General features: G+C 38.1%; 1 protein-coding gene across 4 annotated transcripts in view; it reads right to left on the bottom strand.

Annotated features, from left to right (window-relative positions):
- Positions 1 to 259: 259 nt before the first annotated feature.
- CYB5R4 (cytochrome b5 reductase 4) overlaps positions 260 to 18887 on the bottom strand; it is an 89922-nt gene continuing 71294 nt past the window's right edge. For 3 of the 4 annotated variants that reach the window (XM_070633545.1, XM_008513906.2, XM_008513907.2), the window contains exons 12-16: positions 18473 to 18625; positions 15573 to 15723; positions 15180 to 15266; positions 5754 to 5918; positions 260 to 858 (exon numbers count right to left, since the gene is read on the bottom strand). In XM_070633545.1, coding sequence (XP_070489646.1) covers positions 804 to 858; positions 5754 to 5918; positions 15180 to 15266; positions 15573 to 15723; positions 18473 to 18625 — 611 coding nt within the window. In that variant the 3' untranslated portion in view covers positions 260 to 803. The remainder of the gene's footprint in view (positions 859 to 5753; positions 5919 to 15179; positions 15267 to 15572; positions 15724 to 18472; positions 18626 to 18887) is intronic. The other variant, XM_070633546.1, reaches the window with a different exon arrangement.

The raw sequence follows: 18887 nt of genomic DNA, 5'->3' as shown, positions 1-18887 counted from the left end.
AAGAAGTAAAATCTAACCCATTCCAAAGCACCAAGTGATTATTTTAGGCCATGAGACCAGATGCTACACTTCATTATCTTTCCTGATGCCTCTGGTTTGGGCTAAGAATCCAAACAGCCGTCAAGGTTCTCTGAAACTAACACGTTTAATCCAAAGCTGCTTGTGTAAAGTGTTTCTAGAATCTTTCATTGTTGCCTTTTTAAATTCCCCAGGACACCGACCCAATATTGTTGCATTCAAACACATTTCAACACAAGGATTAAAAAGTTCTTAAGTATACTTTTATTCTTCTCTGTATCAATGCCAGATACATACACACAAAATGTCTGGATCACTTAATAAGTTATAACATTCCATGTTTTAATAGTAATAACAAGTACATAAATGACCATTTCCTGAGTTAACAGTACAATGTAAAATTTAATCTGTATTGCTAATAAGACATTTTATAGCATAGAAATGTGATCAAAATGATCCTTTCTCACGTCATAAAACACAGGAGCTTACTGTAGAACAGTGATACACTTTAAATGGTAAGGAACTTTGTGACTCATAACACAGAATCCTGTATGTACTTGCTGCCATGATTGACTTTCTAGGTCAAATATCAGTAGTAAAATAAGTTATGGTATAAAATAAAGTCAACAGTTACCTATACCGCAGGGACGCTTGATTTCATTTAAGAAACTGAAGCCTGGCTTCTAGTTAACCTTTCGGTATATACAAAAATGTTCTCTTAAAAAACTCTAAGTATTCACAAATTTAGATAAAACAGTTGAGTAAAGGACAATGACAGCTCTTCGTTACGCTGTAAAGCTATGGATCTCATCTTTGGAAAAGTTCAGCTCATGCAGAAATCTGAAAAACACGTACAAAACATGTTTCTTAGGGAAAATGTTTAAAACGAAAGAAGCAAGATCAAAGTTTACCATCATAACCACAGTCCTTTTTCATTTCCCCATTTAGAATGTACTTTCTAAAAAAAAAAACCACAATTCTAAAAAATTAACAATAATTCCTTAATATCATCAAATACCTAGTCAGTGTTCAAATTTTCAGTTGTCTCATAAATGCCATAATTTTTAAACGTCTGTTTGAATCAGGATTTAATCAAAGTCTACTCATTGTGATTGGCTGATACGTCCTTTAGGGATCTTTAGATCTACAAGATCCCATCCCTCTTTCTCTCTTTGTCCTGCATTTTATTTGTGGACAAAATCAGAATTTTATGTGTCGAGTCTCCATAATCATTTTGCTGCATCCCTGTGGTATACTTTAATAATCTGCTCCAATATCCTCTTATTTCCCACAATTTAATAATTGGATCTAGAGGCTCATCAGATACAGGTTCAACTCTGTGACGAGACTACTTCACAGGCAGTGTTCCTCCATCAGGGGGCACACAACACCTGGGTGCCGCCCTTTCTGGATGCTAATAACTGTTCACGGTCTCCATCCACATGCTCTAGCCGATTAGGGACTGAAGCTGGTGATATTCACTTCTATTATTCTTTCTTCGTTTATCAGTGGAGGCATTCTATGAAGAAAAACTCTGCTCATTTATTATGCGGTTACCTACTAGCATGTCTTGGACAGAAAAGTCAGAGTAAACGCTAGATTTTTTCCCCTTTCCTCACCAGTTTTCAAGGTAAGCAGTTGATCCCCTGGAATCCTGTCTTCATTCTCCCCCACTGAACAGGAAAAGCACGAATATTGCTTAAGTATAATTCAACTTGGAAAACAGTATAAATGGAGGCTAAAATCTTAGAAGTAGCTCTGTTTAAAATGCTGCTGAAAATAATAAACACTTATTTAGTACTTACTGTATGTAGTCACTGTGCTGAGCACCTCACCTGCACAGGCATTAGTATTTATTCCCTTTTACAGGGGACTGCACTAAAGCTGAGAGAGGTTAAGTAACTGACCCCAGACACCCAGCTAATGATTGTATAATGACTATAAGTGGTAGAGCTGGGACTCAAACCCAAATTGGCAGCTTCTAGAGCGCACACACATATTCAGACAAAGGGACGGTATGGCACAGGAGTTAGGAAGGCCAACTTGGTGCAGCAGTCAAGCCCCTCACTCTCTGAACCCATCCCACCTCTCCAGCCATACCGCCTGCCTCTCCCTGGCAAGTGGTTTCACTCTAGCCACACGAGTCTAGTCTTCTGAATCCTGCACCCTTACTGTGCCTGCTCCTTCTCTCCCTGCCTGTACTACCTCCTCTGACTGGCATGTCTTAGTCATCATTCAAAGCACACAGTCCTTCTGACCATGTAGCTCCCCTCTCCCCAGTACACACCCCCCAGTAAAAGGAACTTGTCTCTCCCTGAATTTCCATAACACCTTGTTTTTTTTTAAATTTTTTTATTGAGTTAATGATAGGTTACAATCTTATGAAATTTCAGTTGTACATTACTGTTTGTTAGTCGTGTTGTAGGTGCACCCCTTCACCCTTTGCGCCCACGCCCCCACCCCACCTTTCCCCCGGTAGCCACTAATCTGTTCTCTTTGTCTGTATTTTTTAATTCCTCACATGAGTGGAGTCATACAGAGATTGTCCTTCTCTATCTGGCTTATTTCACTTAACATAATTCCCTCAAGGTCCATCCACGTTGTTGTGAATGGGATGATTTTATCCTTTTTTATGGCTGAGTAGTATTCCATTGTATATATATATATATATATATATATATATATATATATATATATATATATATATATATACCACATCTTCTCTATCCAATCATCTGTTGATGGGCACTTAGGTTGCTTCCACGTCTTGGCTTTTGTAAATAATGCTGCAATGAACATTGGGGTGCATGGGACTTTTGGAATTGCTGATTTCAAGCTCTCTGGATAGATACCCAGTAGTGGGATAGCTGGATCGTATGGTAGTTCTATTTTTAATTTTTTGAGGAATCTCCATACTGTTTTCCATAGTGGCTGCACCAGTTTGCATTCCCACCAACAGCGTATGAGGGTTCCTTTTTCTCCACAATCTCGCCAACATTTGTTACTACTTGTTTTGGTTATTTTTGTCATTCTAATGGCTGTAAGGTGATATCTTAGTGTAGTTTTGATTTGCATTTCCCTGATGATTAGCGATGATGAGCATCTTTTCATGTGCCTATTGGCCATCCATATATCTTCTTTGGAGAAATATCTGTTCATGTTTCCTGTCCATTTTTTGATCAGGTTGTTTGATTTTTTGTTGTTGAGTTGTGTGAGTTCTTTATGTAGTATAGATATTAACCCTTTGTCAGATGTATGACTTGCAAATATTTTTTCCCAGTTAGTGGGTTGTTTGTTTCAATCCTGTTTTCCTTTGCCTTGAAGAAGCTCTTTAGTCTGATGAAGTCCCATTTGTTTATTCTTTCTATTGTTTCCCTTGTCTGAGAAGACATGGTGCCCAAAAAGATCCTTTTAATACTGATGTCAAAGAGTATATTGCCTACATTTTCTTCTAAACACCTTGTTTTTATCTCTAGTAAATCTATTTATGATATTCTGAGTTATATTAGAGTTACCAGTATGTGCATTTGTTTCCACCACTAGACAGTGTGGGCCTTGAAAGCAAGGACCGTTTTATTCATATGTAATAAACAAAGTGGGTATTTAATGGATGAAAGGACCTTTACTGGCCAAGTAATTATAAGCTCTTTATCTATATTAAAAAAAAAATAGGCTTCTTAGTCTTTCTCTGTTATTACATCATACAAATTTGACAAATTTTCACTAAATATGACAAGTATGTTTGGAACGGTCATGCTTATGTAGCAGTCATGAGATTAACTTTGGAGGGTGCTAGGAGTGGCCACTCCAAAGAAAGAGTCATTTTTCAGGACAGCAAAAACTATTAGAGACTCCCACACCTGCCAAGTAGGAGATATACCACATCCGTTAAGATGGTGAAGACAAGGAAATCAGAGAATTGAGTCCTGAATTGAAACCCACAAGCACAGACACTATGAATTACAAGTACTGATTTGAATCAAGCTTCATCTCACAGGGCAACTCTATGCAGCACGTTTAAGGGCGAGCAACACGGGGATCCATACATGATGACTACTCCTGGGTCATTCTGGGCAAGCCAGCTAGCAAAGCACAGAGGGATCAGCTCTGAGGTGAAGCTGAGAAAACAAAGCTGTAGAGATTACACTCAATTTTTAAAAATGCAAAAATACTAGGATCTTGGTTACCTTCTACTCAATTAGACATATACTGAGGCGCCAGTTTGCAAGGAAGTGGGCTGGGCCTCAGATGGAACCAGAACGAAGAGCCCTCAAGATGGCCATTATTGATAGGAGGAAATGACCCACTTCCGTCAGGAGGCTGTAGAAAGGTTCCCTCATCAGTCAGTAGATAGTGGATTAGCTAGCCTTAAAGACAGTCTCTTTCAATGCTGAAGACTTTATGGTTCCAATCATTTAAAACTATTTTTATACTGCAATCTATAAAGTAAGCCTTAAGACACTTCTAAAATAGCAGGATCAATAAAGTAGAAGACAGTGTCGCTCTCAGCTTTTTGTCATGAAAAATTATTTTATATTAAACCATATTGTTAGTCTTCACTATAATTTTAATAGTTTTGTTTGAGCTTTAAAGAGTAAAAATTTAAATAGTAATTTAAAATTTTTTTATAAGTTGAGAGAGGTTAAACAGAAAAACATTTTTCTGAAAGTTTTAAAACCCAGAAAAACACAAATGCAATTAAAATACATTTTAAATACAACATGGAGAGAAACACTTTTTAACGTCTTTGTTTATTTACTGAGGTCAATCTTTCTCACAATTAAAATTTAAAATAAAACAGCAAGAGAAAATTGTCTAGAATATGTTACGTTCAGTCATACACCAAACAAGGAAAAACAGGGCATTTAAGGCAGTTATATTTTAAAGTGATCTAGAAACCCAAGAGTGGCTATATTTAACCAAATATTATAAAGGGTCATTTTAGTACTAAATCAGATCACGGTGAATTTCGAGTAAGATGGCCACTACTATTGACTTTTCATTATCCAGAGTTCAACTCTTAGTCTTGGCTTACTTATGTTCCTGTCTCTCCTTTTTGTCTTGCTGTCTGGCTCTCAATCACTGTATCATTTCCTCACTCTCACTCGGTTGCAGAGAATGAAGAATCAAAAGTGACAATGAGATGACCATTGGTATTAATTACTATATATTATGAAGCTTTGGTGGAAGAAGAGGTTGAATCTAATGTCCCAAATAAGATTTGGCACCAAGCTTGTGCCTGTGTCCATTAGCAGAGATCATCAAGAGCTGGCTGTCCTGTACTTTTTTTTTTTTTAAAGATTGGCACCTGAGCTAACAACTGTTGCCAATCTGTTTTTTTTTCCTGCTTTTTCTCCCCAAATCCCCCCAGTACATAGTTGTATATTTTAGTTGTAGGTCCTTCTAGTTGTGGCATGTGGGACGCCACCATAACATGGCCTAATGAGTGGTGTCATGTCTGCACCCAGGATCTGAACCCTGGGCCGCCGAAGCAGAGCGCGCGAACTTAACCACTTGGCCATGGGGCCAGCCCCTGTCCTATACTGCTGTGTTCTTCTCTAACTCTAACTCTTGGCCTCCAACCCTTCACCTGCATGAAGATTCTTAGGCTGCAACAGCCTATTACGTGCTGGTTCATATGAACTGGAAGAACTGGGAGCTGAATCAACTGCTTTTTATAGAGATCTTCCCTCCGCGGTGTTGGGTATTCTTTTCCCTACCACATTGCTACTCACTTTATTCCTTGTTCTGTAAATGGCGTTGGTCCACAAATGCAGATGAGGACTTTGGATTTGTCTGAACTTCTTTTCAAAAATTCAGAAAGAAGCGCTGGTGAAACGTGTCCCTGTTTGCCATTCCATTCAGAAATAGGCGCTGAGAGAACAAATTCAACATCAAATCTGGAGAAAAGAAACATTTTTTAAAAGTCTATTAAGTTAAACATATTATCAACAGTTTCAAATTCACTAAAACATCTTTTTTCCCCATCAAAAACAATTTAATATATAAAGATTGGTACACTTGCTGGGAAAGCACTGGAATCGGTTATAAGCAGAGATTTAACAAAAAGATACCGGTAAATCCATATTTACTGAAGATTAGCTTCTGCTACAGAGGAGAAGAGTAATTTGACACTTTTTACTGAACTCATTAGAAAGAGCTCCAAGGTATCACAGGGAACTCCACATTTCCATTAATAATCTGCTCGTATAAATCAGAGTGAAGACCAATTACCAGCGACACGCGCATTTTAATCTCTGACTCATCTCCAGTGAATTCTAGGCCTTTATAACCAGTGGCCTATTTGGTTTCTCACTGATACGGTCTCAACAGCCTCAACCTCAGCTTACCATCTCCCTAACCCACCCCGACGTTATTTCTGTGAATGGCACCACAACCCACTTGGTTGCACAAGCCAGAAAGCTGTGATTTATCTGCCTCAACCTCTGTATCCAAATTGTCACCAAGTCCTGGCTCCTAACCACGTGTCTCCTTCTCTCAGTCTTCAAGGTCGCAGTGCTGCCCATTCTCCTCCTTTTTGGTAATGCTTCTCCCGTGTCTCACTATTTAGTTCTTAAGTCTAATATGATTTTACAGGGAAGCCTTGCGGCCCCACCACAGCCCTTACTTTAGGTTGTAATGTGTGGCACCAAGATGATTATTTTATTAATCTCTGCCTTCCCCCATCAGACCATAAACTCCACGAGACCACGTTTGGGACCATGTTTGCTTTGGCTATCACTCATGCCTAGTGGCCAACACACAGGAAGCTCTCAAATACGATGGAGTGAAACACATGAAAGAAAAAGAAAGGATCCAGAATTAATATGAGAAAGAAGAGCATCCAACCAAGTCTCATGTCACCACACACCATTTCTTCCCGCAGCTTTGTAATCTGTTAAGTGAACTGCCAGTGAAGAATCACAGTCATTTCAGAGTTCTATACTGTACCTGCTCCCTTTGCTCCATTTTAGCAAACACAATTAATTTTTACCATTTTCAGTAGCATCAGATCAAATGCATTTCTACATTTTCCCATGAGTAACTGAGATTTTCTCAAGAGTAGCAGGAATTAATTATACATTACTCTCAATCTTAAGAAAAAGTTAAAGTGTTTCTCTTGTGAGGTGGCCTGGGGAGCCAAACACCAGAACAGGAACAAGACGTAGCTAGCACAGCTGCCCTCACGTCACTGTGTGCAGCTGGGTTAACGTTCCCAAGAGCTGAGAAGCCAGCGCAGGCATGTGGGCCAACTCAGAGTACCAGTCGGGGGCCAGAGAACCAGCCCAGCTCTCACCCAGACCCCGCTCTCTAGCTCTTATTGTCCATTTGTGGAACAAGGTGGGAAAACTACATAACCTCTTACAATTCTAATATTCTGATTTTATATTAAAAAACCCTGTAGAATGTTTTATTTCTTACCTTCAAGGTTCCCATTTAGTTTTGGCAGCAATACTAACCCACCCTATACAAAACTGCCTCCCCACATACTTTCTTTCACTAATTTATTTTTCCTTCCTAGCACTTAAGATAGTTTTAGATAATTCTGGAATGTGATATTTGTTTACTGTGAGGGTGGGGTCCTTGTCTCTCTTGTTCAATACCGTATCAGGCCTGGCTCGAGATAAGTGTTATAAAAATACCTGTTAAGTGAATAAAGGAATTTATTTACAAAGAAGCCATACTAGCTAAAAATAAAAATTTCACTTAGAAGAACAAAGCTATATGCTGGCACCTATGAAATCACACATAAAATGTACGTGAATCCATAAGTGCATTTTTCTGGAAAGAAGGTCCATAACCTTTCATCAGATTACCAAAGGGGATCTAAAAGCAGCTGCAGAACCACTACTTGAAGAAATTTCCAATTTTATGTAGACAGTTGGATAAAAGATAGAAACTGTCTTGTTAAATTGAAAATAAACGTCTCCTCTGCCTCTATGTCCACAAGTCTACCACTGGAATAAAACCACTAAGATATAAGAGGCAATACTGGCATCCCTGTCATCTGTAAAAATTCACAGTTTTCCTAATGAGATGCTTTAAAAAAAGCCTAATCAGTGGCATGCTTTCTGCAGGAATCTAGCAAAGGGTGAAACATAACTTGAGATCCTTACATACACGGTATAAACTTCTCATGATTGTATTTATTCACAAGGTGGTCCCTGGGGTCTGCCTTCTGGGCACTCAGTGGAAAAAGCAGGCAGGAGGCATGGATGCAATTTTTAAGGATATTGTAAAGGCTGCTATCCTGCTTATCTCCTTCTTCACAGGACTAGAAAAGAGCTTAAACTGGAGGAGGGGCAATCCAGCGAAGACTCAAGAATACTTTAATGAAGGATTTCTTATACCATATCAAGATAGAGATGGTTGTTGTGGAAACTTCTCTTCTAGATTTTTCTGAATGAAGCCCAACTTACTGTCTGAAACAGTTACAGCTTTGAGGCATTATGGCGCATGCTGGTAAACGTCCTGAAATTCCTTTCTGCTCTATGATTTCAAAAGTGCCAGAAAGAACTAGAACTCTTGAAAAGGTTACCTGAAAATAAATTTAGATAATCCATAAAGTGCAAAGCAACATAAAAACAAGAAGGAGAAAGAGACAGAGAGAATAGGCCTGCTTCTGATGAATGCCTGTGTGGAAGTAAATAAGTTTGTCCAAAAAAATTATGTAAAGCAGACTGATAACGATCTGAGATTTAAAAATCTGGAAATACAGATGTATTCATTCAGTCTAAATCAGAGCCTGCACTCACCCAACTTATTCCCTCCTCCTCCAGCCCATGAGCCTCTAACACCCACCTCCTCCGTAGTTCCTGCCCCTGTCCCCTCCCTTCCCATTTTCACTGCCACACCTCCAGGTCAGGTCCCTATACCTCTTGTCTAAAATACTGCTCTAAAACCTTAGCCCTAAGCTATCTGACATCATTGCTATATTCGTTCTCCTTAAAAGTCCCAGTCCTGTCTGGCAACTCTGCTTAAAAAGCTTCCGTGTTCCTCACTGCTCACAGAACAGTATTTCAGAGCATTTGGGGCCCCAGTTTTTCCTGGTTTCTCTAGCTAAAGAAAATACTAGAAAACAGCAGGAAAACTTGTTGTTTGCTCGTGGGAAAAATAGCGCACAAGATAAACAGCTAGGGGTTAAAATTTGATAAAATATACATATTACGGGAACATTTCTCAAAATGAAATCTGATGCAACGCTCGTGTTCTTCCAGATGTTAGTGGCATTCCATGAAAAAGCTAACCTATCAAGTAAATTTAGGACTACTGGGTTAAAAAAGTTAAGCAGATTTCTTTAGAATTTCTCAAAGGCTTGAATATGCTAAGTTCAGAGTAAAATTTCAAGAAGGTAATATGGTGCACACTGTTTCTCAAACTTCTTTAATCATAGAACCCTTTGGGGAGAAACACATGAACATTTCAAGGAACATATTTCAAGAAACACGCCGTTTGAGGAACATCTGGGAGGAACAGGGAGTGGTATAAGGGTCCAGGTTAGGGGCCCATATATCTGAGTGCATCACAGGCTGGGGCAAAAGAACGGGGTTGGGCATATTCTTCAATGTACTTATGCTTCTAGAATACTGGCTTTTGCTACCTTAAATGGGACTAATACAGTGCTAGTCCCAATACTGACACCAGAGTACAAAAACATGGTCATTATCTACAGAGCCCATCAGTAACAAAGGGAAATGAGCTGCCGAATATTGCTGGGACTTCCCATCTCCATCTAGGACATATTTATTTAATATATGCATTACACTCAAGGTGTTTCATCACCTGATTTTAGCCTACCCTATTTCTCCAACTGTAAAAAAGAGGATGAGAAGTGATGACCACTAAGATTCCTTCTAATATGGATATAAGATTTAATGGTTTTATTTTCACAAAGTTATTTCACATTGTTCTCCTTCATGCACTATATTTATTTCAACAAAAACAAAACTGGACTCTGCTCTTTTGCTAAAGCAGTCAACAAACTGGCCCTCAGATCTTTTTACTCATAAAATCCTACTACCCAAATTTCTTTTCCTGTTCACAGAAATGCTGTTTCCCAAAGCCCAGCTCAAAAGCCCCTTCTTCCATGAAGTTCTGATATCCCCACCCTTACACAAATAGAATCCTCTTTCCTCTCCCTAGACTTCAACAGCGCGTGATTCGTTCCTCTCAAGGCACAGACTTCAGGTCCCTGCTCTACTTCAGAACTTCTCCCCAGGGGGTAGTCGTACTCATTCTTTATCTCTTCTCAGCGTTAAGCACGTTCTGCAAACTGTGAGCTCACAGATGCCTGAAGTGCTGCATACGTCTGCTGGTGCCCATAACTGGTGTCTAATTCCTTCCCCATTCTTTGCGCCCACTCCCTTGCTGCTTGGAATCCTTTTCTTTTTCTCTTCCCCTTGTGCCCCAACCATTAACCTCATCCTTTCTAGGAGAAAAATAACGACACTAACAATTTTAAGTGTGCTGGAACAATGTTCTGCGCTGATATTTTGCCTTTCTAGAGGCTGTTTGTCAAAATGCACCAACAGCCTTGGTACACTGTGACTTAGCGATTCTTCTGATGAATTTTTATCCTGCACAGTTAGAGAGGTACAGAACCACTTGTAATCACTATGTCAAACAGCAGGGGATTGGTTAAGTAAATTATGGCATGCTTACACGACTGAATACAACACAGCTATTAAAAATCACAGTACTGTGCAGGTTTTCCCAGCTGGCACTAACATTTTGGGCTGGATAATTCTTTTTTGTGGGGCTGTCCTGTGTACTTCAGGATGTTAGCAGCATTCCTGGCCTCTATCAACTAGGCGCCCTCAGTTATGATGATAAAAAATGTCTCCAGATGTAAATATCCCCTGCAGTGGGGTGGGAGGACGGGGTGTAGGGACAAAATCACTCCAGGTTGAGAACCACTGGTTTAAAGTATTCTATATGTAGAATACATACAATACACTACGCAGAAAATGCAGTTATAAAAAGTATAGTCAGTATGACTACCTACATTATTTAAAAAATACAAAACAAAAACGTGCATATAAATATGTGTGTGTGTGAGAGAGAGAGAGAGAATGGAAAGATAGCATGGTGGGATTATTGGAGGGTTTCTTCCCTTATAGTTTTTCTATGTAAATATGTATTAATTTTATAAACGGGGGAAAAATCAGAAAATCAACAAGTTCCACTATTTATACAAAGAGATGTGCTACTAGCTTTACTAAAATAAGGTTATTTTCTCCAAAAATAACTGCTTTGAAAGGGAAGGAAAATACTTGTTATATTTACATATTATAAAATGTTGTCCTGAAGTCAGCCTCCTCAAAACTAGTTCTGCAAAGGCAGAGAATTCACAGAGCCAGGGCATTCTACTGACGGAAGGAGATGGACCCATGTGAAGACTGAGTCAACTAAGCTTCATAACACTGCTCAGTAATTAAGAGAGAGAGAAGTGAAATTTAATTTGGATTCCAGTTTACATAGTAATTAGCTACATCTGCTACTGTACATATTTGCCTTGTGTTTTCTCTCATTTTTCTTAAGAAAAATAAATGTGAGAGATTTTGCTAGATTTGGAATGTTGTGAATTGAGTCCTAACTATTGGCGTTAACAGTCAAGTTATAACATATTTGGATAAAATTAAAGTAAGCTAACTTTTTTCTGTTCAAATTTCATACTTAGTGACATGAAAACTAAATTGAAATAGAAATATCTCAAAAAAAGTACTCATGGTATACCTATTTTTTGCAATTCTATTAAGTTTAGCAACGTGGGTAAGAGATACATTCCCTGGATTGCCTGAGAAAATAAGCCAACACAACACCCTGTTCACTGTTGTACCCCTGTATACAGGCACACGGTAGAAACTCACGTGTATTTCACGAATGAATGAGTGTTACAGATATGCTAATTTGGGGCTAGGCATCTACATATACTATCTCATTGACCCTTGTACCCAAACAATTCTATGACATGCGTATTGATGTCCCTGTTCTACAGGTAGAAAAACTGAGACTCAGTCAGATCAAGTAACTTGCCCAAGGTCACAAGGTTAACAAGGTTCTGTTATACAATGACATGTCTAAGAATTTCATTTGCTAATGATATTATCTAGATAAATTCTGAGGACAAGCATAGCATGCTTGCTGAAAATGAAAACATTAGATCACATACCAGCCTCAGTACCGGGCCTTTCTATCCCTCCATGTTCCACGAAGGATTGAGTGGAAAGCTGAGAGCTAACTCTACAGAGAGTAGGGTATTTTATTTGTTTTAACTACAAAATTTAAGAGAATTTTTTTTATATACTCACAGTAATAATTTGGCCAGGGAGATGTGCTCAGCTGTCACATTTTGTCATCAGAAAGTTTATTACTAAAACTGAAAGTGATATAGGAGAGTCAAGATGTAGGAAAGGGTGATTTAATATATAAGAAAGTGCCCTTAAGTGCTAACTAAAATACAGATGTGACTGACTAAAATTACCTTATATTAAATCTGAACTTTTACTTTCCTTTTACGTATGGGACTCAACAACCAACAGTACCACAAAACCCATCAACCAGCCTCTGAGGCTGGGTTTCTCCTATATCTGCAAAAAGCCTCAGAATAGGGTAAACTTCTCATAAATATTCCAAAGTCGTCTACATAAGCATGGCGTTTTTGTTTTCAAGTGAGGGCCTGACCAGGAGTCTCGAGGGAGCATAAATTATACAATGCTTGAAGTCAGGGCCAACAGAGCCTCAAAAAGGAGAGCCTGTCTGCGGAAAGAGGAAGGAGGCCCGTCTGCGGAAAGAGGAAGGAGGCCTGTCTGCGGAAAGAGAAAGGAGACAGGGGTCGGGCGTCGAGAAAGAAGGAGCACAGGGGCAAGAAGGTGAGAACAAGAAGAAAAAGAGAAGAAGCGGAAGAGGGCGGCTACCCACAGGCCAGAGGTCAGAACGCTCTCACTTCTCTCAGCCAGCGGGAGTGTACCACTCACCTCGTGAGTGCTGTTAGAGCCTGTCATCCAGAAGGGAAAAAAAAGGGGCCCTTCCTCCTCCTCAATCCTCCAGCCTACGCAATTCCACCAACCCAAATTACGTAGACCAAAACAGAACAAAACAAAACAAAACAAAACACACAATTGACTTTGTTAACAGACACTTTATGTTCAGAGGCAGTCAACACATTCCTTTTTACCAATTAGTTTTTAAATCAAGTTTAACTCCTATTAATAGCCTAAAAGTACAATGTCTGTTCATTAAAATAATAGTAAATGGATTTTTCTTGTACAAGGGAACTATCTTAAAGAATACATTGGGCAAAAAACTGGCAGAGGGGCCAGCCCGGTGGCACAGCGGTTAAGTGTGCACGCAGTAGCCCGGGGTTCACCAGTTCGGATCCCGGGTGCAGACATGACACTGCTTGGCAAGCCATGCTGTGGTAGGTGTCCCACATATAAAGTGGAGGAAGACGGGCATGGATGTTAGCTCAGGGCTGGTCTTCCTCAGCAAAAAGAGGAGGATTGGCAGCAGTTAGCTCAGGGATAATCTTCCTCAAAACAAAAAAGAAAAAACAAAAAACTGCCAGAAATACTTTTTTAAAAAACCTAGCTAAAAAAGCCTAGCTATGCTGTTTAAATTCTTTTAAATGTTTGTTTAGGAAACCAGGGGCTCACACAGTCAATACATAAATGAAATGCATGTACACAGAAGTCCTCTAGAACCACAATTCAAGTATCTGAGGTAGGGCTTCACAGTTCCCAAAGCAGTTACACTGTCTCCAATCCTCACAACAGCCTCACGAGTGAGGAGGAAAGACGTTATTATTTTATTTTGAAGATAAAAAGACAGGCCCACAAAGCTAAGTAATTTTTGAATAAAGTTTCAAGCTAGTGGAGAGTAGGATGAAAACCAGAATTTAGGTCTTTAGGCTTTTTGATAAATGCTGTTTCCAATTCTCCACTTTGAAAATAGTGAAAAACACGCTTGAAAACTTAGGAATTTGTATTTCTTTAAATCATGCTCTAAACTGCCATACAACTAGCTAAATAAAGTATTCTTAGGTTTATGTTTCAAGTATGTAAGAAGACTAAATACTTCAAGGATAAATAAGTTCAGCTCATCCTTAATTTGTGAAAGTCATTTACAAAAACAGAAAGAGGAGGAGGATGGGAGACAAAAGGGAGAAAAAAACTAGAAGAGACCACACCACTACCGTATTAAGGGTATTCAGAAAATATTCAGAAGAACTCCGAGTCCTTGGGACAACTGAGTTTCTGAGGTCTTTAACTTTTAAAAGGCGTAGAACTTTATCCATACCATACTATCATAAACATAAATATTTACTTCAGATATTTTGTGTGACTTATGAAGTTCTGAATTTCTTAGAAATTGTTTTTGATGATTATATAAATGCTTTAGAAAGTATGACAGCTTGTCTAATTCACTATTCTAAAAAATTCAGTTAGATTTTCCTACTGCTTTCAGATGTCTCTAGGGGAGATGGGGCATTCGCCTGTTTAAAATATCTTCTTATTTCAGTTGACTGTGCAGGGGCTCTTTTTTCAATGAGACAAATTTCCATTTTGCTCTCCTTGCTGCCTCATTCCACCACTGAGTTCAGCCTGACTTGAACTTTTACACCAGCATTTCCCAGTGTGTGTTCTGGAATCACTGCTGATGCTGCTGTCAATAAGTGTTAATGTAAGCAAACAAAAATGAAGAGAATTTGGCAAACAATGCATAAGGAACCCCCTCCTGAAAAGTCGCAATGGACATTAGCATATTAAAGGCTCTAAGAAATCCTGTAGTAAAGGAAATGTTGAATTTTGCTTAATCCATCTCACCAAATTTATTTGATCTGTCTCCATTATAACAAGAAATCTTGAATTACCAAGCCACAGTGGATCATTTTCCATGAAACTCAACTTAGTATAAATAACATAAACATAAAGCCCAGTATATATTTTATGGATACACATATGATGTCACATTGATCTTGTCAAACTGCATTTCTTTGGGGGAGGGTTATTAATATTATTTACAATTAGAGAATTATTGATTAGTTCATATTTTTCTTTGAAGGAGCTTCCTGGTCAATTAAAAACTCCTATCAAAGGAGATAAGGTCTAGATTAACTACACATGTAAGAATATAAACATAGGGCTAATACAATTCAATACCTTTTATCTTTAAAAGTTAATTCCTCCAAGTGGCTTCTCCAAATTATATCATCCTCTGTTTTATTGAAGAACATCAGCTTCACTTTCCTTAAAAGAAAAAACAACAACTTAAAAAGAACAATTTCAATTACGTTTAAAATATGCATGAAAGGAAAAGTCAAAAAGTGCACCAGCATGAATGTTTTTTAGTGCCAATTAGGTAACCAAAAGCATCAAAAACAAAAGAATCAAGTTAATAAAACAGCTAGGACTGGAGGAGGCAGAATAAGAAATGATGAATGAGGGGATGAAAACATGTCTATTAACATCTACTCAGTATTTAATTAATTTAGAATACCTTATACTAATCTAACCACTTCACAAAGAGTAGTAATTAAAGATAAAATTACTTACCTGAGACTGGGTATATTAGTCAAAGCGTAATTCAGTAGTTTAACCATCGGTGTGAAGCCTGTTCCAGCAGCCAATAAAAAGAGATCTTCTAATTCTTGGAACTGGGATGTTTTAAAATTGCCCTCAGGATTGCTTACGAAAACAAAATCTCCTAAACAATGAAATATAAACTAAATCAGAAAAAAAAATCAAGAAAACTGAGAAGGTTAACCTAGCTAAATTTAGAACACTGGTGAGTAACAGGATGAAAGCATAACTTTCAGACTACATCTCAGTCTTTAAGGTATGAAGGGGGTTTTAGGAATACTCCTTAGGCCCCCAAGTATGTCTGGATCATATCATTACAATCAAATTAATAATGCAGTTTTATTAGACTCATTTCCCAACATTATTTTCCCAAACCATCTGGAGTCTCTAATTTATAAACTACTGCCAAGTATTTAAACATAAATTATCAATAATGTATTGATTGCTAAACTAAATTATAAGCACTTCAAAAGTAAAGTCCATTTATATGTGTCTCGTAAGGTTCAGGGTGGAGAACATATAGTCACTACTTACATATTGATTCTTAACCATAGTAATACAACTAGTAGAACAAAAGTGAAATGGAAATGTATTCTAAAATCTCAGGTTAGTAAATGTGCTACCTTTGCCTCCATCAAATCTTTTAGAACATCTATCAATTAGAACAAGAGCTATTCTGAATTTAATTCCTATAAAAACAAAGCAAGATCAGAAACTGTACTTGGAGCATGCTACTTCCCAATCTAGAATCAAAACAGTTGAGAAAGTCATTTTCTGCAATGCAGTTGACAGAACCACTATGTACCACTCATATACAAGAGAATGGCCTTTAGGACATTTCAAAAATTTTCAGTGTAATTCAAAAAATAAAAATAAAGCTGTCCATATTTTAAAAACAACTTCAAATACTCTGGTTTATTTTTAAATGCTTGCATGCTCTGAATTTTTCCTTTCTTGTCCATAGCAGGATAGTAAGAATCTTGCAGTAATTGATGAATTAAGTATTAGAAAGCAACAGAAGCTTCTTGTTAGAGTTTGAAAGGGACCATAAGATCAGAATATCCTCAGGAAAAAGTCAGCTGGTTGTTTACTAAAGAAGCTTCAAAGAATGATATTAATTTGGTAACTTTTGTCCACAGCCCAGTCCTTCCAATGTCATAAAAGTGACTAGACTCAGGCAAGGTACCTGATGCTAATCAAATTCACACAAGAAGAAAATAACGCATGCCAGAACAGCAACTGATTTACAGCTGGGCCATCTGCATCCAGTGACCTGAACATTACACGCCCCATGCAGGGCATCTCATTCTCAGTTAGAGAACATTTGGAAGGCCAAAAAAATCATATAAAAGTTACGTGGTGAACAAGGAATTGAAACAAAGAAGCCGATACTGTTCTAGAGTAGATCATTTGGGCCATGATGAGGCTTCATGAGTTATCACTACCATGCCAGGACAACCCCCTAAGTTACACAAGTATTTGTGCCATGGCTAGCTCCCCTGGATGAAGTTGAAAAAACACTATCTTCTTTAGGTTTTCCTTTTCCATGCTCTAGGCCGACTCTCCACCCTGCTCCGTCCACACAATCTCTATAACCAGGTTATAACAGTATTGGTTACATTTCCACTCACTATACTACAATCACGTGTCAGTCCATCAAAGATGACAGTCACCTTCACTAGATTTGCGGGTATTTCAAAATTCTTAAGGTTCATATTTATATTCAATATTTTGGTTTATGTAACCAAAGATGACTAACCATATCCATTCTGTATAGATTGCTAAGCCAACCTTTCAGAAAGCAAAAAATTTTCTTTATTTCCAAATTTTAGCGATCTTCTTCGATGTTACCTTGATGTCACTGCTAATACTGACTTAGAAAGGAGAAGAGCACTTTTACTGTTAGGCAAAAGGCAGTGGAAAGTTGAAGACACACAAAAAGGAGTAGAAACAGGAAAAGGGTCTCTAAATCTTAATGGATCTCATTATAGTCCTTTTATTAATTCTTTCAAAGTACATTTACTGAGAGCCTATTATGTGCCAGCTGCCATGCTAGGTGCAGGAAATCCAAGAACAAATTCAAGACTTATAAAGAAGGAATATTACTTATTCTTATCCTAGAGCTATGAGCAAAGTGTTAGTTTTTGGGGGTTCAGAGGAGGAGGGAGCTTCATAATGAAAGTGACGTTTTGTTTGGGTCTTTAAAAAAAGGTACTTGACAGGTAGAGAAAGAGTTGATGGGCATCCTATGGGAGGCAACTGCATGTAACTATGAATGAGGATGAAAACTTGTGGACCTTTGAGTAGCACAAGTATTTTGTACAGCAAGAGATGATGCTGGAACGATTGTGAAAGTCTTTGTAGGCATGCAGAGGACTTAATCAGTTGGGTAACGGAGACCCATCAGAGCTTTCAAAGCTGTAGAGCAACACAATTAAATCCACCCTCAGGGCAGTTTGGAAAGAGAACTAGAAAATGCAGATAAGAAGGAGGAAGATACCAGTTAGAGGCCAAGAGAGAAATGATGAAGGCTTGACCTAAGACAGAGGTAAAGGGATAGAAAAGAAAAATTAAACCTTCCCTAGGAGGTGGACTCAATAGAACTTAGTGCCGACTGGATTAGGAGGGAGAAAATGGGAAGACTCAGGGATGACATGCCTCCGGACTGGGTCAAGAATGAATAGTGGTGGGGCAAATAATAAAGATGAGGAATATGGGAGTAAGGATAGGTTTGGTGGGACAAAGAGAATATGACTTTGGGTGCTTACATGTTTAATTTAAGATATTTGATAGATTCCGACAAGGAGATAACCAGAGCACAGACTAACAGGTGATCCCATCTAGAACATAATGACGTTAAAAAAAATACTAACCAATCTGAAGATGATCAAGTTCTGGTGTGAAGAGTCCAGCAGGATAGATTTTGATCAAAAAGTAGATGTATTTATTGTTGGGAAGAGCTGGTTCCTTGAACTCTGAGAGTAAGGAATCAGATACAGGTGTATATGGCTTCACAATTTCAGTATCTAGAAAAAGTCACGATAAAGAAATTCAATTCTAAAAATCTAAAAAGCTCTGAATGCAGATGAAACATACAAATTTTATGATGCTATCAGGATATATTTAAAACTGTACATCTAACATGTATATAATTCTAACTATATGTTCTATATGCATATAGTACAAGTATATACACCCAAATCCTATGTGTGCTGAAACAATTTTAACCAATCAATACTTTGCCCATAATACAATCTTTTTTTATTAAGTATGGCATAAGGTGATAGG

This window comes from Equus przewalskii, chromosome 9, assembly GCF_037783145.1.
Source record: "Equus przewalskii isolate Varuska chromosome 9, EquPr2, whole genome shotgun sequence".
Lineage (NCBI taxonomy): Eukaryota > Metazoa > Chordata > Mammalia > Perissodactyla > Equidae > Equus > Equus przewalskii.
The sequence above is the reverse complement of the archived record's forward strand: the minus strand, read 5'-3'. Positions and strand labels throughout refer to the sequence as shown.